Below are 23,606 nucleotides of genomic sequence, written 5' to 3' on the forward strand. Positions count from 1 at the left end.
CCACCTAAAGGAACTGACCTCCATCCATAGACATTAATATGGAGTCGGCCCCTCGGCAGATAGAACGGCTCCAGCTCTTCTGGGAAGGATTTCTACAAGATTTTGGAGGAGTCTGTGGGAATTTTTACCCCTTGATCCAGAAGAGCATTTGTGATATCAGACACTGATGTTGGAGGAGGCCTGGCTCACAATCTCCATTATTGGATGGGCTCTGTGCGGTCATCATGTTCTCCCCCCTTCATGTCTGTATGGAGCTTGTGCACTAGGTGCCTTCATGGGGTATAGATAAGGGCCTTCCCCAAACTGTTCCCACAAAGCTACAATTGTTCACAATGTCTTGTTCTGAAGCAATAAGATTTCCCATCATTGGAACTAAGTGGCCAAGGCCGACCCCTGATAACAGCCTGGAGCATTAGCCTCCTCCACCAAACTGTACAGCCGGCACAATGTAGTCAGGGGGCAACGTTCTCCAGTCACCAAACCCAGACTCGTCTATCAGATGCAGATAGAGCAGTCACTGCACAGAACACATTTCCTCCAGAGTCCAGTGGTGGCAGCTTCACACCTCTCCAGCTAACGCTCGGCATTGTGCTTGGCGATGTATGGCTGATGGAGTTGTTCGGCCAAGAAGCTCCCGGTCGGCTCAGTGTTTGTGCTGATGTTACCAGAGATCTGGACTCTGCAGTTATGGGGTCACCAGAGCGGTGGTGACTTTTCTACCCTCTGCTCATCAGCACTCGGCCCTCCATTCTGTAACATTACGGGGTCTCCACTTGATGCGGTTCCTACCACTTCTCAGTAATCTCACTCACAAGTGATGGGAAAGAGTTAGGAGGAAAAAAATGTAAAGAACGTTTTTGTTACCCTGGTGGCTATCAGTGACCTCTGCACCACTGGCTGCTCTGTCATGTTACAAAAGGGAAACAACAAGGCAGGGAGCCCAAGATTATACACCGGGGAACGAGGTGGCAAGAGGTTATACACTAGGGAACGAGGTGGCAAGAGGGTATACATCTGGGATCAAGGTCGCAGGAGGTTATATACCAGGGAACGAGGTGGCAGCAGGAGGGTATACACCGGGGAACAAGGTGGCAGGAGGGTATACACCAGGGAACGGGGTGGCAAAAGGGGTATACACCAGGGAATAAGGTGGCAGGAGGGTATACACCGGGGAACAAGGTGACAAGAGGGAATACACCGGGGAACAAGGTGACAGGAGGTTATACACTAGGAAACGAGGTGGCAGGAGGGTATACACTGGGGAATGAGGTGACAAGAGGGACTACACCGGGGAACGAGGTGACAAGAGGGTATACACCAGGAAACGAGGTGGAAGGAGGTTATACACCAGGAAACGAGGTGTCAGGAGGGTATACACCAGGAAACGAGGTGGAAAGAGGGTATACACCAGGAAACGAGGTGGCAGGAGGTTATACACCGGGGAATGAGGTGGCAGGAGGGTATACACCGGGGAACGAGGTGGCAGGAGGGTATACACCAGGGAACGAGGTGACAAGAGATTATACACCAGGGAACGAGGTGGCAAGAGGTTATACACCAGGGAATGAGGTGGCAGGAGGGTATATATCAGGGAACGAGGTGGCAGGAGGGTATACACCAGGGAACGAGGTGGCAGGAGGGTATACACTAGGGAACGAGGTGGCAGGAGGGTATACACCAGGGAATGAGGTGGCAGGAGGGTATACACTGGGGAACAAGGTGGCAGGAAGTTATACACCAGGAAACGAGGTGTCAGGAGGGTATACACCAGGAAACGAGGTGGAAAGAGGGTATACACCAGGAAACGAGGTGGCAGGAGGTTATACACCGGGGAATGAGGTGGCAGGAGGGTATACACCGGGGAACGAGGTGGCAGGAGGGTATACACCAGGGAACGAGCTGGCAAGAGGTTATACACCAGGGAATGAGGTGGCAGGAGGGTATATATCAGGGAACGAGGTGGCAGGAGGGTATACACCAGGGAACGAGGTGGCAGGAGGGTATACACCGGGGAACGAGGTGGCAGGAGGTTATACACCGGGGAATGAGGTGGCAGGAGGGTATACACCGGGGAACGAGGTGGCAGGAGGGTATACACCAGGGAACGAGCTGGCAAGAGGTTATACACCAGGGAATGAGGTGGCAGGAGGGTATATATCAGGGAACGAGGTGGCAGGAGGGTATACACCGGGGAACGAGGTGGCAGGAGGGTATACACCGGGGAACGAGGTGGCAGGAGGGTATACACCGGGGAACAAGGTGGCAGGAGGTTATACACCAGGGAACGAGGTGGCAGGAGGGTATACACCAGGGAACGAGGTGGCAGGAGGGTATACACCAGGGAACGAGGTGGCAGGAGGGTATACACCGGGTAACAAGGTGGCAGGAGGTTATACACCAGGGAACGAGGTGGCAGGAGGGTATACACCAGGGAACGAGGGGCCGAGTGTTATACAATGGGGGCAATAGGACTGAATGAGAAAATGGAATTCAATGATTAAGTTGTGTGGTCCAATACTTTTCTATGTACACTGTGTATTGCAGAAGCCATAATACCCAGTTTGCCAGGTAGGATTCTCATCTAAATGGGAGACTCTGGGCCTCACCACCTTAGTGAATTACATGGACATCTTATTGATTAGTTCCTTATTTAGCCTGTGGAGGCAGTGTAGGGAAACTAAACACTTCTGGGTTCTGTCACAGATTATAGTAAGCAGTGGGACACCTGGACATCTTCACAGAGAAACCCTACTAATATATAAGGCATTGTGCAACCCTATTTAACCCTAGAACGCATACCTGGGGCCTCGCAGGCCTGCCAGGTTGCTTGTTTTCTATGGTAGATTTCTATGGTTGCGAGTTCTGGGGTTAAAATGAGTTGCAGCCTCACCAACGTCCAGCAAGCAAAGATCTGGGATGCTGCAGGCCCTGAGGTGCAGCTTTCTTGGATGGTTTAGGGGTGCTGGGAAGACTTGTCAACCCTTTTGAGAGTGGAGGACGTCGTCTTTAATGTTGGAAGCATTTAAGATGTTTCAAGAGATGTCAAGCAATCCAGGAGGATGATATCTGCAGCTCTCCGCGGTGAGACGTGTGCACATAGAGCCGAGTATACTCTCTCCAAGGGACCCACTCAATAGATTTTATAAGTGCTGGCTACTTAATATAAAATCTTCTGGAAACTTTTTGCAATTCCATGCTATGTTATAACTTGTTCCTTCAATAGTTGACAAGCGAAGCGGTGACCAGGATCCCTGTGGTTGCGCAGTAACTTAGCGCCATCTTGTGGCCATCGGCTGCTCTCACGCTTGGCATCGAGCTCGAGCTCTCAAAGGCAATTAGGGAGGCTTTACACTAGTGATAAAAGCCGCATAATACTGAACTGTCTGAGTGAAAAACATGTTCTGTACAAATAAAAGAAGAAAGCAGATCAGACGCCTGTCGCCAACGATCAGCAAATGGAGTGTTAGGAAGAGGCAGCCGCTCATCACTGGCATCAGCTATCTGTACTTTACCCATACGCTGTATGGAGAGACAGCCGGCACGTCTGTATCAGGCTCCTCACACCAATACTGACCGATCATTACCCTGCTGGACGCAGCAATGCCAGCAGGGATCTCACTGCCATGAAGGGGGCGCTTGTGTGTAGTGTTAGGTAGGTGGTACAATCACATTGCCCCATCACTCTACCTCTGCCGGCTTGTCTTCCCTTACTGCATCCTTCTACCATCCACATTCATCACACCAGGCCGACATCTACAGTGGTCCAGTTCTTATGTTCATGTGCCCATCGTAGGCAGACGGGTCAGCGTGGACACTGTGACCGGTTCACCATACACAGCCCCATACACAGTCAGCTGCGATGCTCTGCGTGTCCTGTCACCTTTCCATCATAGCCAGCAGGATATCGGGGTACAGCAGCTCTTCTGTTAGATCAGAAGGGCGTTTGCACTGACCACACTAACCACATGCATCAGCCCTAGGTGGCATTACGGAATCGCCCCACAAAACCTGCCCTTTCCCGGAAACACTCTACGAGACCCATTGTATACCGGGAACACCCCACAAGACTCACCGTCTACCAGGAACACACTGCAAGACCTTCCATATACCAAGAAGACCCCCACAAGACCCTCTGTATACCAGAAACACCCCACAAGACCCTCCATGTACCTGGAACACCCCACAAGACTGGACGTATACAGGGAAAACCTCACAAGACGCATCGTGCCCCAAGAACACCTTACAAGACCCACTGTGTCTCAGGAACACATTGCAAGACCCATTGTGTCCCAGGAACACACCGCAAGACCCATGATATCCTGAGAACACCCCGCAAGACCTTCTGTATCGTGAACACCCCACAAGACCAGCCATATACCATGAACATCTCACAAGACCCACTGTATATCGTGAAAACCCCACAAGACTTGCCGTGTCCCAGTAACACCCCATAAGACCTGCCGTATAGCAGGAACACCTCACAAGAACTGCCATGTCCCGGGAATACCCCATAAGACCTGCTGTGTCCTGGGAACACCTTCAAAAACCTGCCATATACAGAGAACACCGCACAAGACCCGCTATATACTGGGAACACCTTACAAGAACTGCAGTATATCAGGAACACCTCACAAAAACTGCTGTATACTGGGAACCCCTCAAAAGAACTGCCGTATACAGGGAACACCCCACAAGACCTGCCGTTTACCGCAAACACTTCACAAGACCTGCTGTATGCCGGGAACACCTCACAAGACCTGCCGTAACCAGGAAGACCTCACAAAACCTGCCGTGTCTCAGGAACACTTTAAAAGACCTGCCATGTACTGGGTAACCCCCCACAAGACCCACCATATACTGAGTAACACCTCACAATACCTAATGTTTGGAGATGCCCTGACATCATAACATGCCTGTTCTTGCTCAGCTCCTTCCTCTTTTTTCCTGACGCCACCAGATAAAGTGCAGGAACTGACTGTTCCCTCCCTGATCATGGACTTCTGTGGTCATATGATGGTTTGTTGGGTTTGATGGTCTGAAGACCTTGGGCTGTTCTCACCGCTTCCATGTCATGAGCGCCTTCTTCACTGATGTACGTCTTCACACAGAGGAAACACATTACACTAGATTTCATGTTGTACCGCTTTTTATTGGACAGATAACCTCTTGATACGTCTTCATTCTATCTGAGGGTTTTGCTTGAACAGATATTCTGCCTGTAAGTGGAGAGAGGAGTAGAGAGCCGCTCAGCACAAGATTAGTGAGTAACTGCAGGAAGAGTCTGTGGTGATCGGGGAATGGGCCATCAGACGGGGGCCAGAGAGTGCCTGGCTGCGTCATCTGAACGGGCGTCATGTAATGCTACGTTTCTGCTGCTGGGAAAAGCTCCTGATCACTGAGCGCTCATCCATCAGCAGAGACTTTATACAGATATTTACACATCACAATTTCGGCCACTAGGGGCAGAACACTGTATATCTATAATGATGCCTCTGTACCCGCAACACTGCAACACGCCTGCAGCTCCTTTCAGACTAGACGGAAACCCATGCACTAGGGCAATTGCAGACGTCATGGGAATTTGTAAGTTCTGGCTTAAAGGGGTTGTCCAGGCTGATTATATTGAAGACATAAGGTCATCAATATCAAATTGGTGAGAGCTCGGCACGCTCACGGTCAGTCCATCAATAATGTCTGATGTAAAGGGGTCTAAGCGTCCTGTGACCATCCCGAGTGAGATCTTACCAGATAATCCACAGGGTCGTCCGGCCGGACCTTGCAGCATTCATTCAGCCCTTCGATCAGTGTTGGCATGACGTTCTTCATTAAATAATTCCTTAAAGGAACAGACTGGGCTTCCAGCATCTCATGCTCCTGGCGTTTTACCTCTTCGAGGCGACTGTTCTGTATAATTAGAGATGGATGTGATCAATCGTGTGGAGTCACATGTAGTAAACCCAGAAGCATGACGCATTGTTATGATCTGGTAACCGTGGACGATCACAAAAAATCCCATTAATAAAGAAAAAACAAAACCACAAGAGTAGTTGGAAACTGAGCTGACCGCAATCCCCTATCTATCAGACAACACTAGAAGTAGCAGTGGGATGTTCCGGTCACTGCCGGAGAAACTTGCCACACCTCAAAGTTAGAAATGAGGAAACCTATCTTGCCTCAGAGCAGTCCCCAAAGAAATAGCACCCCCCCAACATGCAACAACGGTGATGTAAGAATTCACAATACACAGATAGATATAGATCAGCAAAGGTGAGGCCCGACTTACTAGATAGAACAGGACAGGACAGATAACTGATTGCGGCCAGCAAAAAAACCTGCAAAAAATACCAATCTCCTGATAGGAAAAAGATCTGAGACCACACGGTCTCTCCCCCACTATATCAGGTACTCTTGACCTAGACACTTTAAACAGAACTGCAGATATAATGGGAAGAAACAAAATCACAGAACAAATAATATTCTAAAGTGCAAATAATCCAAACAGAGAGCAAGCTCCCTTTCTTGCTGGAGGAACTGCCCCGCTCACAAAAGCAGAAAGACAGATCCTCACATACAAGAAACCAAACACAGAACCAAATGGAATATGCAGAAACACTCTTAAGTGCAAATCCAGCAATTAAGCACAGAAACAGTAAACTTATCTGGAGTAGATTCAGGCACCAAATAAATGGGAAAATCAGAAGGGAAAACTCCCAGTCATCTTCAGAAGCAGGCAGGAACATTTATCACCGGCGACCGCCAGGCACAAAATGCTCTCCTAAATAAACTAGGTTGATGTGCAATAGGATTTCCTGGATTCCCAATTAACTCCATCACCTGTCTGAATCAGATTCAAACTCAGCTTCATTACCATTCCTGGCCAACAGAGGGAGCTCCACACCAGCACCCAGTTGGACGACATTCACAACAGCACATGCCCGGATCTCTCCATTCATTTCTATGGAAGTTTTAAAATGAGCCAGAGCCACAGTGAATGTATAGGTGGCCACGCAGGCACAGCTCTCTCCATTTATTACTTATCTAGGGTATTTTATGAATTCCCATAGAAGTGAATCGGTGCAGCCACCTCTCTAGTCACAGCAGAACAGGTCAGGGGACTATTAATCAGAGGTAGGATTTGAACCTATTTGACATTTAAAGAATATTTGGTGGATAGGATATGAGATAAATATCTGAGATGGGAATAACTATGTGGTATCACACTAGCTATGGGGAAATACTGAGCGAATGGTGAAAAAGGAGGAGAGGAAAAGGGAGACCCTGTGTATAGGTGTATAGGATGGAGGGAGATGGTGACCCCGGATCAAACCTTCCGCTGGCTTCCTTAGATAGGTTGCGCACCTATGCGCCAAGCAGGATAACTGACCCTGGCTGATCGTGAACTGCGAACTAGGTAAGGAACGGGCGGGATGAGCACTAGTCATCCCCGCTAAGGCCTAAAGAATACACAAGGAAAACAGAGGAAAGCAAACAGACAACTTATATCCAAGATGACTCGGAGAGGAACAGCAACATACGTTTCTCCAGATGATTCAAACCAGACTGCTTGCAATCAGGACCATATAGAAACGTAACTCTTTCACCAGCAACATACCAAGGGGAAATGCAGGTATATAAAGACACAGAGGGTGAGGGATAATGATTATCAGCTGAAAGGAAAATATCTCCACAGGGTCCTAAAGGGGAAAGAATGAATCCTAACAGAAAAGACACACAACGCTCCATTCACACCACAGAGGAAAGGCTGGAATATAAAGGAGCAGTTTGTGTGGCTAAACACAACGACCTTCTGCAGCCAGATACCACAGGGTTGTCTGTCAACCAAGACATCTGGTCAGACTACGCTGGTGTCCCCGACTCACCCACTCCTCCCATCGCGCAATCTTCTCAGCTTCCTCCTCAGCCTCCATCCTATTTAATTCGGCCATTCTTTCTGCCTCACGAGCGAGACTTTGCTCTGCCTGTTTCTTCTCCAGCTCTGCTAGCTCCTCTGGAGTCAGGCCGTAGTTCCGCGGTTCCCCAACCTCCTTAGTAATTTGCTTTATAATGGCTCTGTATTCAGGATCGTCCTCCTTAGAAACATCTATTGTAAAAACAATGACTGGTGTCAGGGTTTTCATGGGGGAGCCGGGGCCCAAAAATCATAATCCTCACCGTATCCTCAAAGTGCTCCTCTTTTTCCATGCTTTGTAGCCGGATTCACACACACACACACACACACACACACACACACACACGAACACCATTTTTGAGCATTTTTAAAACTTCTCGGAGCATGTCTTAAGGCTGGTTTACACCAGACAATCTATCGTGCGACAGATCGTCGGGGTCACGGTTTTTGTGACGCACATCTGGCATCGCTGGCGATGCCGGCCTGTGTGACACCTCCTAGCGACGCAGTATCGCTCACAAATCGTGAGTAGTGTACTGGTCGCTAGGTTCCATAATATCGTTTAATTTAGTTGTTCATCGTTTCCGGGGTAGCACACGTCGCTCCGTGTGACACCCCGGGAACGATGAACAGCAGCTCACCTGCGTCACATGGCCGCCGCCGGCTATGTGAAGGAAGGAGGTGGGCGGGATGTTTACGTCCCGCTCATCTCCGCCCCTTCGCTTCCATTGGCCGGCGGCCGTGTGACGTCGCTGTGATGCTGAACGTCCCTCCCACTCCAGGAAGTGGACGTTCGCCGCCCACAGCGAGGTCGCACGAGAGGTAAGTACGTGTGACGGGGGTTACCGACTTTGTGCGACACGGGCAGCGATTTGCCCGTGACGCAAAAATGACAGGGGCGGGTACGATCGATTGTGAAATTGCACAATCGGTCGTACCATGTAAAGCAGCCTTTAGGTTAGGCACTCCACATCCAGATGTTACTTCAACATCTTTCTACTTTTAAAACCTGTAGTTGTCATGGTTTTTTGGCTTTTTTGGCTTTAATTTTTACTCTATATAATATTTGGTAAAAATGACCAAATTTATTTATATACAGTACAAATGTGGTCATATATATGATCATATATATATATTTAACTATTTTGTTTTTCTTTCCATTTTACTTCTTTTGAAAAACTTCACGACCTAAAACTGTAAAAAAAAAAAAAATTATACAAAAAATAAAACATGTTTTTCACCATATTCTGAGACTTAAAATTTCAGGAAAAGGAAGGTAATTTAACCTATATTTCGTCTAAATTATTTATACAATATTTTATATATTCCATTTTGGTCCTTTCCTGGACTAGAATCTGCATTTATACTTGTATTTTATACTGTAATAGACTACATTGGAGAACCGAGATGGCGGCGTTTGTTAGGTCTCCAACTATCATGGTAACCCATCAGGACCCCACAATTGTGTCATAATTGGGGCAATAGTTTCTTAAACTATTACTGTGCCACTGTCAGAGATTGACAGTGGTATTCAAATGGTCATACTGAAGCGATCAGACCCAGCTCCAGTCGCTGCTGTTACAGGCAAGTGCCCACTGTAACACACAGCAGGCATCTACCCCATAAGGAGCGGCTCAGCTCTGTGTATCTGCACCCGACCATTTACATATATTTACGACATATTACATCAAGGGGATGAAAAGACTCTTGGCGTCCGAAATCGTGATGTCGGGGGAAAGTCAACCCACCGATATCAGCGGGTTCGGCTGCCAATCGTCTAATGTGTATGGGGCCTGTAGAAGGATATGAGATGTGGCCCTTGCACCCGTCTCTCCTTGGCTCTTATATTTGTCACTCACCCTGCCCAAAGGAAAGACAGACATGGCCGACCCGAGCTGGGCTCTCCCCATTTACCGGGCAGCCTGACCGCCGATAGTCACAGGACCTACCAATATGCAGAGGATGAATTTCAGCTTCATCAAAATAGTTCAGGACGGTTTCGTCTTCTGTGTTTAAGTCCCGAAACGTGGTGAGAGCACGCAGAAAGCGATCCTGTGCGTAATGCGTTCCGGCCACTGTGCTCTCCGGTAGATTAATGACCCGGTTTTTAAGAAATTCATCAGATGCATCCAATGAAATAACAAAATCTAAAAAAATAATAGTCAAATATTAAGTAAAAACTGACCGTAAGGATAGCCGAACCAACAACTATTCCTCCTGACCGTCCTATACACATGCACGCTCCACTTGGCCGTGCATGCATGTATTCTATATGAGGAGTGGAAAACAAGTCGCCGCTGCACATCTCTGATGTCGGCTTATGTTCCTTCAGAACAAAAGGATTGGGCCTATTGAAATCCAACTGCCTGATCGTTCTTCCCACCATACAGCAGAAGCTAGGTCACACCATACATATTAAATGGTCGGCTGATGCTGCCGAAATGGGCAACATCAGAAGCCTAAAAAACAGCTCTTATATGTCAGAGGGGCATTTATGTAATTTCCCCTCTGGAGGGCGCTGCAGGAGAATTGGACTCTTCCTGCCAGGTCCATCCATCATTTGCTGCTGATCACTGGGGATCCCAAAGGGGATTATCCAAAGAGGAATATATCTCCGTATACATACCTGGGGTGATGGTTTTATCGAAGTGCGGTGCCTTACTCCTGCTTTCCTCCTCCTCTTCCCCTTCTTCTGCTAAACACAAATCAGAATGGATGTATAGGATGATGAGAGCAGACTTTACATGTCTTTGTATACACTGATGGTCCCAGACACAGAGGACGACAATACGTACATTTAAAAAGCTCCTTCGCTTGTTCATAGGTCTTCGGGTATCCATCCAGGACATAACCCTGGTTCTGACAAGGCATGGATTTCAGCTTTTCCCTCATGAAGCGGATCACGTAGCTGTCATCCAGCCGGCCTGTAATGCATGTGGGACATAAGAAAATAGCGTCTTTCCTGCAACAGGAAACATGGAACAACCACTCTGATCTCCTGCTCCTGTATTATACTCCAGAGCTGCACTCACTATTCTGCTGCTGCAGTCACTGTGTACATACATTACATTACTGATCCTGAGTTACATCCTGTATTATACTCCAGAGCTGCACTCACTATTCTGCTGCTGCAGTCACTGTGTACCTACATTACATTACTGATCCTGAGTTACATCCTGTATTATACTCCAGAGCTGCACTCACTATTCTGCTGGTGCAGTCACTGTGTACATACATTACATTACTGATCCTGAGTTACCTCCTGTATTATACTCCAGAGCTGCACTCACTATTCTGCTGCTGCAGTCACTGTGTACCTACATTACATTACTGATTCTGAGTTACATCCTGTATTATACTCCAGAGCTGCACTCCCTATTTTGCTGGTACAGTCACTGTGTACATACATTACATTACTTACCCTGTACTGATCCTGAGTTACACCCTGTATTATGCTCCAGAGCTGCACTCACTATTCTGCTGGTGCAGTCACTGTGTACATACATTACATTAGTGATCCTGTACTGATCCTGAGTTACATCCTGTATTATATTCCAGAGCTGCACTCACTATTCTGCTGCTGCAGTCACTGTGTACCTATATTACATTACTGATCCAGAGTTACCTCCTGTATTATACTCCAGAGCTGCACTCACTATTCTTCTGCTGCAGTCACTGTGTACTGTACATACATTACATTACTGATCCTGTACTGATCCTGAGTTACATCCTGTATTATACTCCAGAGCTGCACTCACTATTCTGCTGCTCCAGTCACTGTGTACTGTACATACATTACATTACTGATCCTGTACTGATCCTGAGTTACATCCTGTATTATACTCCAGAGCTGCACTCACTATTCTGCTGCTGCAGTCACTGTGTACATACATTACATTACTGATCCTGAGTTACATCCTGTATTATACTCCAGAGCTGCACTCACTATTCTGCTGCTGCAGTCACTGTGTACCTACATTACATTACTGATCCTGAGTTACATCCTGTATTATATTCCAGAGCTGCACTCACTATTCTGCTGCTGCAGTCACTGTGTACCTACATTACATTACTGATCCAGAGTTACCTCCTATATTATACTCCAGAGCTGCACTCACTATTCTGCTGCTCCAGTCACTGTGTACATATATTACATTACTAATCCTGTCCTGATCCTGGGTTATCTCCTGTATTATACTCCAGAGCTGCACTCAGATTCCTTGCTATGACACAGGGTACAGAAGAGTGTGCACATACCGCCATTCTGCTCCATGTTCTCCTTCACACTGTCTAGCAGTTCCTGCCAGGCTTCTGGACCGTCCTCGCCCTCCTCTTCCTCTTCTGGAGGAGACTTCACCAGCCGTTCCTTTATAAGGACACACACTAACAATGTGATTGTAGATAGGAGTCATCAATGTATTGTTCACAACATGAGTAAAATGTGACTGTAACTATCCATAGGCTGCTGGAGATGCTGGGAGCTGTAGTTCTACACCAGCTGCAGACCACAGGTAGTGGAGGACTGCTGGACAGCATGGTGCTTAGAGGGATGTGAGAAAGGCAGAAGGATATGGGTAATAGTGAAGATGGCCACATCAGTGAGATCTCCATCACCTCTCCCACTAACATACATGTCTGAAGGAGGAAGGAGATGGAACTAAAGGAGGACAAAGAGGTGAGAGGAGGAGGGCAGAGAGGAGACTGGAGGAGGGCAAACAGGTGACTGGCCGAGGGTAGACAGGTGACTGGACGAGGGCAGACAGGTGACTGGACGAGGGCAGACAGGTGACTGGACGAGGGCAGACAGGTGACCGGACGAGGGCAGACAGGTGACCGGACGAGGGCAGACAGGTGACCGGACGAGGGCAGACAGGTGACCGGACGAGGGCAGACAGGTGACCGGACGAGGGCAGACAGGTGACCGGACGAGGGCAGACAAATGACTGGAAGAGGGCAGACAGGTGACCGGAATAAAGGCTGAAAGGTGACTGGAGGAAGGCAGAAAGGTGACCGGAGGAAGGCAGAATGGTGACCGGAGGAGGGCACAGAGGTAAGTGGAGGAGGGCACAGAGGTGAGAGGAGAAGGGCAGAGAGGTAAGTGGAGGAGGGCACAGAGGTGAGAGGAGGAGGGCAGAGAGGTAAGTGGAGGAGGGCACAGAGGTGAGAGGAGGAGGGCACAGAGGTAAGTGGAGGAGGGCACAGAGGTGTGTGGCGGAGGGCAAGGAGGTAACTGAAGGAGGGCACAGAGGTGAGTGGAGGACAGAGGTGTGTGGAGGAGGGCAGAGAGGTAAGTGGAGGAGGGCAGAGAGGTAAGTGGAGGAGGGCACAGAGGTAAGTGGAGGAGGACAGAGAGGTGAGAGGAGGAGGGCACAGGTAAGTGGAGGAGGGCACAGAGGTAAGTGGAGGAGGGCACAGAGGTGTGTGGAGGAGGGCACAGAGGTGAGTGGAGGAGGGCACAGAGGTGAGTGGAGGATGGCACAGAGGTGAGTGGAGGAGGACAGAGAGGTAAGTGGAGGAGGGCAGAGAGGTAAGTGGAGGAGGGCACAGAGGTGAGTGGAGGAGGGCACAGAGGTGTGTGGAGGAGGGCACAGAGGTGGGAGGAGGGCAGAGAGGTAAGTGGAGGAGGGCAGAGAGGTAAGTGGAGGAGGGCACAGAGGTGAGTGGAGGAGGGCACAGAGGTGTGTGGAGGAGGGCACAGAGGTGAGTGGAGGAGGGCACAGAGGTGAGTGGAGGATGGCACAGAGGTGAGTGGAGGAGGACAGAGAGGTAAGTGGAGGAGGGCATAGAGGTGAGTGAAGGAGGACACAGAGGTAAGTGGAGGAGGGCAGAGAGCTGAGTGGAGGAGGGCACAGAGGTAAGTGGAGGAGGACAGAGAGGTGAGAGGAGGAGGGCACAGGTAAGTGGAGGAGGGCACAGAGGTAAGTGGAGGAGGGCACTGAGGTGGGAGGAGGAGGGCAGAGAGGTAAGTGGAGGAGGGCAGAGAGGTAAGTGGAGGAGGGCACAGAGGTGAGTGGAGGAGGGCACAGAGGTGTGTGGAGGAGGGCACAGAGGTGAGTGGAGGAGGGCACAGAGGTGAGTGGAGGAGGGCACAGAGGTGAGTGGAGGATGGCACAGAGGTGAGTGAAGGAGGACACAGAGGTAAGTGGAGGAGGGCAGAGAGGTGAGTGGAGGAGGACAGAGAGGCAAGTGGAGGAGGGCACAGAGGTAAGTGGAGGAGGGCACAGAGGTAAGTGGAGGAGGGCACAGAGGTAAGTGGAGGAGGGCACAGAGGTGAGTGGAGGATGGCACAGAGGTGAGTGGAGGAGGACAGAGAGGTAAGTGGAGGAGGGCATAGAGGTGAGTGAAGGAGGACACAGAGGTAAGTGGAGGAGGGCAGAGAGGCGAGTGGAGGAGGACAGAGAGGCAAGTGGAGGAGGGCACAGAGGTAAGTGGAGGAGGGCACAGAGGTAAGTGGAGGAGGGCACAGAGGTGAGTGGAGGATGGCACAGAGGTGAGTGGAGGAGGACAGAGAGGTAAGTGGAGGAGGACAGAGAGGTGAGTGAAGGAGGACACAGAGGTAAGTGGAGGAGGGCAGAGAGGTGAGTGGAGGAGGGCACAGAGATAAGTGGAGGAGGGCAGAGAGGTAAGTGGAGGAGGGCACAGAGGTAAGTGGAGGAGGGCACAGAGGTGAGTGGAGGACAGAGAGGTGAGTGGAGGACGACACAGAGAGGTAAGTGGAGGAGGGCACAGTGGTGTGGGATGAGCGCTCCTGTGTATGGGGGTGTTGGGAGAGATGTGTATCTGTCCCTCCTCTGATGTATGGGCACACACTGAAGCAGGCCTGACTTACCAGCTTGTCTATGGCTTCTGTGATGACGTCCTTTATATGGATGTGATGCAGTTTGTAATGTTTGCACAGTAACTTGGAGACGGTTGTTTTTCCTGCTGCGGGGGGGCCGAGAACACAGATACGTATGGGCTAAAAACAAAAACCAGATGGAAATGTAATCACTGCCCTCACACATCGGCCCTAAACACAGTGACCCTAAAGCCCAGATCCTGCGGAAGATGCCAGAATCACCTGCCTAGTTGTCACAATTAACACTACGGTTCTGCTGTCATTCTGTGCACTTCTTCTCATACAGTCACTTTGGCTTCTATTTCCACTGCCATGCTTCATACCTGACTTCTGCATGGTAAAATTCCCACTAGTACAATAGACAGTGAATGCAGCAATGGCCGCACAGGCTCACTGCCCCTCCATTCATGCAGGGACATTTGGCTCCCTCGGTCTTGGTTGATCAGTGGAGTTGCTGGTTTTTGGGCTCCCAGTGATCACACATTGATCATTTATCATGTGGATAGGTCATATATTGTTTGCTGTGACCCCTTTAAGGCAACTCTTATAGGGAATCTTAGCAGATTTTTGCTATACAAAAACCTCCACGTGGGTTCTGCAGCGGCCTCAGGTTTATGGTGGTTGTAACCTGCACGAGGTGAGACTCTCTGAGTTGTTTCTCCTTTAATTTTAATTGGATAAGACCCTATTTTGCACGATTTCTCTTTCCAGCTCCTATTTACAGATTTTTGCTATGTGAGAGCGATATGATGTAGGGGCAGACAGCCTGACACCTGTGATGTGTCACTTAGATCCCTGTTTTCTCTGTTGTAGTTGTACCAGTTATCAGAATGCTGAACTCTATATAACCCTGCCCCCACCACTGATTGGCTGCTTTCTGCCTTTGCACAGTATACTCAGGAAGCTACCAATCAGTGGTGGGAGCGGGGTTATACAGATCACCCGGCTGCTGATACTTAGTCCTGTAGTTATATTGTATTGTATACTTATTGTACTGAAACTACAGCACACAGCCTAATAAATGACACATCCATGGAATCAAGGTCTACTGGTGTATATCATGCTGCTCTCAGATTAAGTTCTCCATTAAGAGTTGGCGCATCTGGATCTGGGGTACCCCATGAGACAGAAACCAAATCATAGCTGGTATTTATCATTAGAGTGACCATGGGTGTATGTGTGTATATATATATATATATATATATATATATATATATATATATCTATATATATAATTGCCTTATTCTGTCTGTCTGTCTGTCTGTCTGTCTGTCTATCTGTCTGTCTGTCATGCTCCGAAATTGTGTCCTTACGGTGACACAAAGCTGATTGGCCGCTGGGCTCGCCATGGCCCCGCCCCCCCACACGGATTGGCCTCTCTCCCCGGCTCTCTGCAGGCCCCGCCCCCCTCACGCAATGCACGCTCGCTCTGGCCCAACTGACACGGAGCCCCGATTCCCAGGTGAGTACACACACACGCATCAGATCACACTCACTCTCACACTCACTCTCACACATCACACCTCACACATCACAACATGCTGGGATAGCGCTTGCTTCTACACCGGCTCCGTCAGGATCCCGGCAGCGCCAGACATAACCTTGCGATGCTGGGATCTTGACGGAGGCCGTGAAAGCTGGTAACCATTATAAACATCGGGTAACTAAGGTCCCTTAGTTACCCGATGTGTATCATAGTTACCAGTGTACACCGGCTCACACTCACACACACATCACACACACATCACATCGCATCCACACATCAAGGTCCTGCAGCGGCGGAAAATACAGACACATAACAGCACACACACATAACAGCACACACACACACACACATACACACAAATCAGATCACACTCACACACACCTCACACATCACATCGCATCCACATACTCACAACATCCTGGGATATCGCTTGCTTCTCGGCGGCGGTACTGTGCTGTTAGCTTCCAGGACCTGCGGGAGGATCACATGGCCAGAAGCATGTGATACCTCCGGATGTTGTGAGTATAAGCGCGTATGTGCGATATCGTCAGTGTCTGTGTGTGTGAGTGGATGCGATCGGGTGTGTGTGAGTGGATGCGATCGGGTGTGTGTGAGTGGATGCGATCGGGTGTGTGTGAGTGGATGCGATCGGGTGTGTGTGAGTGGATGCGATCGGGTGTGTGTGAGTGGATGCGATCGGGTGTGTGAGTGTCGGCAGAGGAGCACGGCGTGCTGGAGGAGGCTGGGAGCAGAGAGGCTGATCATGGGGAAGGCTGGGAGGAGAGAGGCTGATGCTGGGGGAGGCTGGGAGGGGGAGGCTGGGACGAGGGAGGCTGATGCTGGTGGAGGCTGATGCTTGGGGAGGCTGATGCTGGGGGAGGCTGGAAGGAGAGAGGCTAATGCTGGTGGAGGCTAATGCTGGTGGAGGCTGATGCTTGGGGAGGCTGATGCTGGGGGAGACTGGGAGGGGAAGGCTGATGCTGAGGGAGGCTGGGAGGAAGGAGGCTGGGAGGAGAGAGGATGATCCTGGGGAAGGCTGGGAACGGGAGGCTGATGCTGAGGGAGGCTGGAAGGAGAGAGGCTGATGCTGGGGGAGGCTGGAAGGAGAGAGGCTGATGCTGGTGGAGGCTGATGCTTGGGGAGGCTGATGCTGGGGGAGACTGGGAGCGGAAGGCTGATGCTGAGGGAGGCTGGGAGGGGGAGGCTGGGAGGAAGGAGGCTGGGAGGAGAGAGGCTGATCCTGGGGAAGGCTGGGAAGGGGAGGCTGATGCTGGGGGAGGCTGGAAGGAGAGAGGCTGATGCATGGGGAGGCTGATGCTGGGGGAGACTGGGAGCGGAAGGCTGATGCTGAGGGAGGCTGGGAGGGGGAGGCTGGGAGGAAGGAGGCTGGGAGGAGAGAGGCTGATCCTGGGGAAGGCTGGGAAGGGGAGGCTGATGCTGAGGGAAGCTGGAAGGAGAGAGGCTGATGCTGGGGGAGGCTGGAAGGAGAGAGGCTGAGGCTGGGAGGAGAGAGGCTGATGCTGGGGAAGGCTGATGCTGAGGGAGGCTGGGAGGGGAAAGCTGATGCTGGGGAAGGCTGGGAGGACGGAGGCTGGGAGGAGAGAGGCTGATCCTGGGGAAGGCTGGGAGAGGGAGGCTGATGCTGGAGGAGGCTGGAAGGAGAGAGGCTGATGCTGGCGGAGGCTGATGCTGGGGGAGGCTGGAAGGAGAGAGGCTGATGCTGGTGGAGGCTGATGCTTGGGGAGGCTGGGAGAGGGAGGCTGATGCTGAGGGAGGCTGGGAGGAGGGAGGCTGGGAGAGGTAGGCTGAGAGAAGAGAGGCTGATGCACACACACACACACACACACACACCCACACGCGCGCACTGCACAACACACCACACACACACACACTGGGAACCACAAACAACTGCCCTACACAGACACCCACACATACAGACAACGCTGCACACACACAACACCCAACACACAAACACCGCGGCACACACAAATATACGCACATACCGCACAACACACACATTGCACAAAACATACCTCCCCCAAAACACACCACACACACACAAACCGCGCAACACACACACACAACGCTACAGACACACAGCGCTCCACAAACAACGCAACACACATACAACACCGCTCTCACCCCCCGCCACACCCAGACAACACCCAGAACATGTACAGCGCCTACACAAACACTTGGTAACTACACACAACAACATCTCTATATATATATATATATATATATATATATATATATATATATATATATATAACAAAAATCATACATGAACTACACAATACGTAAATTCTAGAATACCCGATGCGTAGAATCGGGCCACCTTCTAGTATATATATATATATCTAATTGCCTTATTCTGTCTGTCTGTCTGTCTATCTGTCTGTCTGTCATGCTCCAAAATTGTGTCCTTACGGTGACACAAAGCTGATTGGCCGCTGGGCTCGCCATGGCCCCGCCCCCCCACACGGATTGGCCTCTCGCCCCGGCTCTCTGCAGGCCCCGCCCCCCTCACGCAATGCACGCTCGCTCTTGCCCAACTGACACGTAGCCCCGACTCCCAGGTGAGTACACACACACACATCAGATCACACTCACTCTCACACACACCTCACACATCACATCCACACACTCACAACATCCTGGGATATCGCTTGCTTCTACACCGGCTCCATCACGATCCCAGCAGCGCCAGACATAACCTTGCGATGCTGGGATCTTCACGGAGCCCGTGAACGCTGTTAACCATTATACACATCGGGTAACTAAGGTGCCTTGGTTACCCGATGTGTATCATAGTTAACAGTGTACACCGGCTCACACTCACTCTCACACACACCTCACACACACCTCACACATACATCACATCGCATCCACACACTCACAGCATCCGGAGATATCGCTTGCTTCTCGGCCTCGATACTGTGCTGTTGTGACCTTCCAGGACCTGTCGGAGGATCACATGGCCAGAAGCATGTGGTATCTCCGGATGTTGTGAGTATGAGCGCGTATGTGCAATATCGTCAATGTGTGTGTGTGTGTGTGTGAGTGTATGCGATCGGGTGTGTGTGGGTGTGTGTGAGTGTATGCGATCGGGTGTGTGAGTGTCGGCAGAGGAGCATGGCGTGCTGGAGGAGGCTGGGAGGAGAGAGGCTGATCCTGGGGAAGGCTGGGATGGAGAGGCTGATGCTGGGGACAGAGAGGCTGATGCTGGGATGAGAGAGGCTGATGCTGGGGACAGAGAGGCTGATGCTGGGGACAGAGAGGCTGATGCTGGGGACAGAGAGGCTGATGCTGGGGACAGAGAGGCTGATGCTGGGGACAGAGAGGCTGATGCTGGGGACAGAGAGGCTGATGCTGGGGACAGAGAGGCTGATGCTAGGGACAGAGAGGCTGATGCTAGGGACAGAGAGGCTGATGCTAGGGACAGAGAGGCTGATGCTGGGGACAGAGAGGCTGATGCTGGGGACAGAGAGGCTGATGCTGGGGACAGAGAGGCTGATGCTGGGGACAGAGAGGCTGATGCTGGGGACAGAGAGGCTGATGCTGGGGACAGAGAGGCTGATGCTGGGATGAGAGAGGCTGATGCTGGCGACAGAGAGGCTGATGCTGGGATGAGAGAGGCTGATGCTGGGATGAGAGAGGCTGATGCTGGGGACAGAGAGGCTGATGCTGGGGACAGAGAGGCTGATGCTGGGGACAGAGAGGCTGATGCTGGGGACAGAGAGGCTGATGCTGGGGACAGAGAGGCTGATGCTCGGGACAGAGAGGCTGATGCTGGGGACAGAGATGCTGATGCTGGGGACAGAGAGGCTGATGCTGGGGACAGAGAGGCTGATGCTGGGGACAGAGAGGCTGATGCTGGGGACAGAGAGGCTGATGCTGGGGACAGAGAGGCTGATGCTGGGATGAGAGAGGCTGATGCTGGGGACAGAGAGGCTGATGCTGGGGACAGAGAGGCTGATGCTGGGGACAGAGAGGCTGATGCTCGGGACAGAGAGGCTGATGCTCGGGACAGAGAGGCTGATGCTGGGGACAGAGAGGCTGATGCTGGGGACAGAGAGGCTGATGCTGGGGACAGAGAGGCTGATGCTGGGGACAGAGAGGCTGATGCTGGGGACAGAGAGGCTGATGCTGGGATGAGAGAGGCTGATGCTGGGGACAGAGAGGCTGATGCTCGGGACAGAGAGGCTGATGCTGGGGACAGAGAGGCTGATGCTCGGGACAGAGAGGCTGATGCTCGGGACAGAGAGGCTGATGCTGGGATGAGAGAGGCTGATGCTGGGGACAGAGAGGCTGATGCTCGGGACAGAGAGGCTGATGCTGGGGACAGAGAGGCTGATGCTGGGGACAGAGAGGCTGATGCTGGGGACAGAGAGGCTGATGCTCGGGACAGACAGGCTGATGCTCGGGACAGAGAGGCTGATGCTGGGGACAGAGAGGCTGATGCTGGGGACAGAGAGGCTGATGCTGGGGACAGAGAGGCTGATGCTGCGGGGAGAGAGGCTGATGCTGGGAGGAGAGAGGCTGATGCTGCGGGCAGAGAGGCTGATGCTGCGGGTAGAGAAGCTGATGCTGGCGCAGCATGGCGGATGGAGCACGTTTGGGAGTGCGCAGCATGGCGGATGGAGCACGTTTGGGAGTGCGCAGCATGGCGGATGGAGCACGTTTGGGAGTGCGCAGCATGGCGGATGGAGCACGTTTGGATGGAGCACGTTTGGGAGTGCGCAGCATGGCGGATGGAGCACGTTTGGGAGTGCGCAGCATGGCGGATGGAGCACGTTTGGGAGTGCGCAGCATGGGAGATGGAGCACGATGGGGAGTGCGCAGCATGGCGGATGGAGCACGTTTGGGAGTGCGCAGCATGGGGGATGGAGCACGATGGGGAGTGCGCAGCATGGCGGATGGAGCACGTTTGGGAGTGCGCAGCATGGCGGATGGAGCACGTTTGGGAGTGCGCAGCATGGCGGATGGAGCACGTTTGGGAGTGCGCAGCATGGGGGATACAGCACGATGGGGAGTGCGGAGTATGGCGGATGGAGCATGTTTGGGAGTGCGCAGCATGGCGGATGGACCACATTTGGGAGTGCGCAGCATGGCGGATGGAGCACGTATGGGAGATGGAGCACGATGGGGGGTGCGCAGCATAGGGGATGGAGCACGATGGGAAGTGCGCTGCATGGGGGATGGAGCACGATAGGGAGTGCGGAGTATGGCGGATGGAGCACGTTTGGGAGTGCGCAGCATGGCGGATGGAGCACGTTTGGGAGTGCGCAGCATGGCGGATGGAGCACGTTTGGGAGTGCGCAGCATGGGAGATGGAGCACGATGGGGAGTGCGCAGCATGGCGGATGGAGCACGTTTGGGAGTGCGCAGCATGGGGGATGGAGCACGATGGGGAGTGCGCAGCATGGCGGATGGAGCACGTTTGGGAGTGCGCAGCATGGCGGATGGAGCACGTTTGGGAGTGTGCAGCATGGCGGATGGAGCACGTTTGGGAGTGCGCAGCATGGGGGATGCAGCATGATGGGGAGTGCGGAGTATGGCTGATGGAGCACGTTTGGGAGTGCGCAGCATGGCGGATGGACCACGTTTGGGAGTGCGCCGCATGGCGGATGGAGCACGTTTGGGAGTGCGCAGCATAGGAGATGGAGCACGATGGGGGGTGCGCAGCATTGGGGATAGAGCACGATGGGGAGTGCGCTGCATGGGGGATGGAGCACGATGGGGAGTGCGGAGTATGGCGGATGGAGCACGTTTGGGAGTGCGCAGCATGGTGGATGGAGCACGTTTGGGAGTGCGCAGCATGGCGGATGGAGCACGTTTGGGAGTGCGCAGCATGGGAGATGGAGCACGATGGGGAGTGCGCAGCGTGGCGGATGGAGCACGTTTGGGAGTGCGCAGCATGGGGGATGGAGCACGATGGGGAGTGCGCAGCATGGCGGATGGAGCACGTTTGGGAGTGCGCAGCATGGCGGATGGAGCACGTTTGGGAGTGCGCAGCATGGCGGATGGAGCACGTTTGGGAGTGCGCAGGATGGGAGATGTAGCACGATGGGGGGTGCGCAGCATAGGGGATGGAGCACGATGGGGAGTGCACACCTCCCCCCAACACACACACACGCGCGCGCGCGCACTGCACAACACACCACACACACTGGGAACCACAAACAACTGCTCTACACAGACACCCACACACAGACAACGCTGCACACACAAATATACGCACATACCGCACAACACACACATTGCACAAAACATACCTCCCCCCAAAACACACCACACACACACAAACCGCGCAACACACACACACACAATGCTACAGACACACAGCGCTCCACAAACAACGCAACACACAAACAACACCGCTCTCACCCCCCGCCACACCCAGACAACACCCAGAACATGTACAGCGCCCTACACAAACACTTGGTAACTACACACAACAACATCTATATATATAACAAAAATCATACATGAACTACACAATACGTAAATTCTAGAATACCCGATGCGTAGAATCGGGCCACCTTCTAGTATATATATATATATATATATATATATATATATATATCTATATCTATATACAGTATAACCATGGTCTACCTAATAATATATGTGTGTGTATGTATGTACAGTATATATATATATATATATATATATATATATATATATATATATATATATATATATATATATATATACACATATATAAAATATACGTATATACAGTTATATGAAAAAGTTTGGGCACCCCTATTAATGTTAACCTTTTTTCTTTATAACAATTTGGGTTTTTGCAGCAGCTATTTCAGTTTCATATATCTAATAACTGATGGACTGAGTAATATTTCTGGATTGAAATGAGGTTTATTGCACTAACAGAAAATGTGCAATCTGCATTTAAACAAAATTTGACCGGTGCAAAAGTATGGGCACCTCAACATAAAATTGACATTAATATTTTATAGATCCTCCTTTTGCAAAAATAACAGCCTCTAGTCGCTTCCTGTAGCTTTTAATGAGTTCCTGGATCCTGGATGAAGGTATATTTGACCATTCCTGTTTACAAAACAATTCCAGTTCAGTTAAGTTTGATGGTCGCTGAGCATGGACAGCCGCTTCAAATCATCCCACAGATTTTCAATGATATTCAGGTCTGGGGACTGGGATGGCCATTCCAGAACATTGTAATTATTCCTCTGCATGAATGCCTGAGTAGATTTGGAGCGGTGTTTTGGATCTTTGTCTTGCTGAAATATCCATCCCCTGCGTAACTTCAACTTAGTCATTGATTCTTGCACATTATTGTCAAGAATCTGCCGATACTGAGTTGAATCCATGCGACCCTCAACTTT

General features: G+C 51.1%; 1 protein-coding gene across 1 annotated transcript in view; it reads right to left on the reverse strand.

The window, feature by feature from the left end:
* Positions 1–5,128: 5,128 nt before the first annotated feature.
* Positions 5,129–23,606, reverse strand: part of AK7 (adenylate kinase 7) — a 41,969-nt gene continuing 23,491 nt past the window's right edge. The window contains exons 11-18 of the mRNA XM_075331055.1: positions 14,739–14,867; positions 12,167–12,275; positions 10,705–10,833; positions 10,536–10,604; positions 9,859–10,056; positions 7,881–8,101; positions 5,746–5,904; positions 5,129–5,216 (exon numbers count right to left, since the gene is read on the reverse strand). Coding sequence (XP_075187170.1) covers positions 5,178–5,216; positions 5,746–5,904; positions 7,881–8,101; positions 9,859–10,056; positions 10,536–10,604; positions 10,705–10,833; positions 12,167–12,275; positions 14,739–14,867 — 1,053 coding nt within the window. The 3' untranslated portion in view covers positions 5,129–5,177. The remainder of the gene's footprint in view (positions 5,217–5,745; positions 5,905–7,880; positions 8,102–9,858; positions 10,057–10,535; positions 10,605–10,704; positions 10,834–12,166; positions 12,276–14,738; positions 14,868–23,606) is intronic.

The sequence above is a fragment of the Anomaloglossus baeobatrachus genome, chromosome 12, assembly GCF_048569485.1.
Source record: "Anomaloglossus baeobatrachus isolate aAnoBae1 chromosome 12, aAnoBae1.hap1, whole genome shotgun sequence".
Classification (NCBI taxonomy): domain Eukaryota; kingdom Metazoa; phylum Chordata; class Amphibia; order Anura; family Aromobatidae; genus Anomaloglossus; species Anomaloglossus baeobatrachus.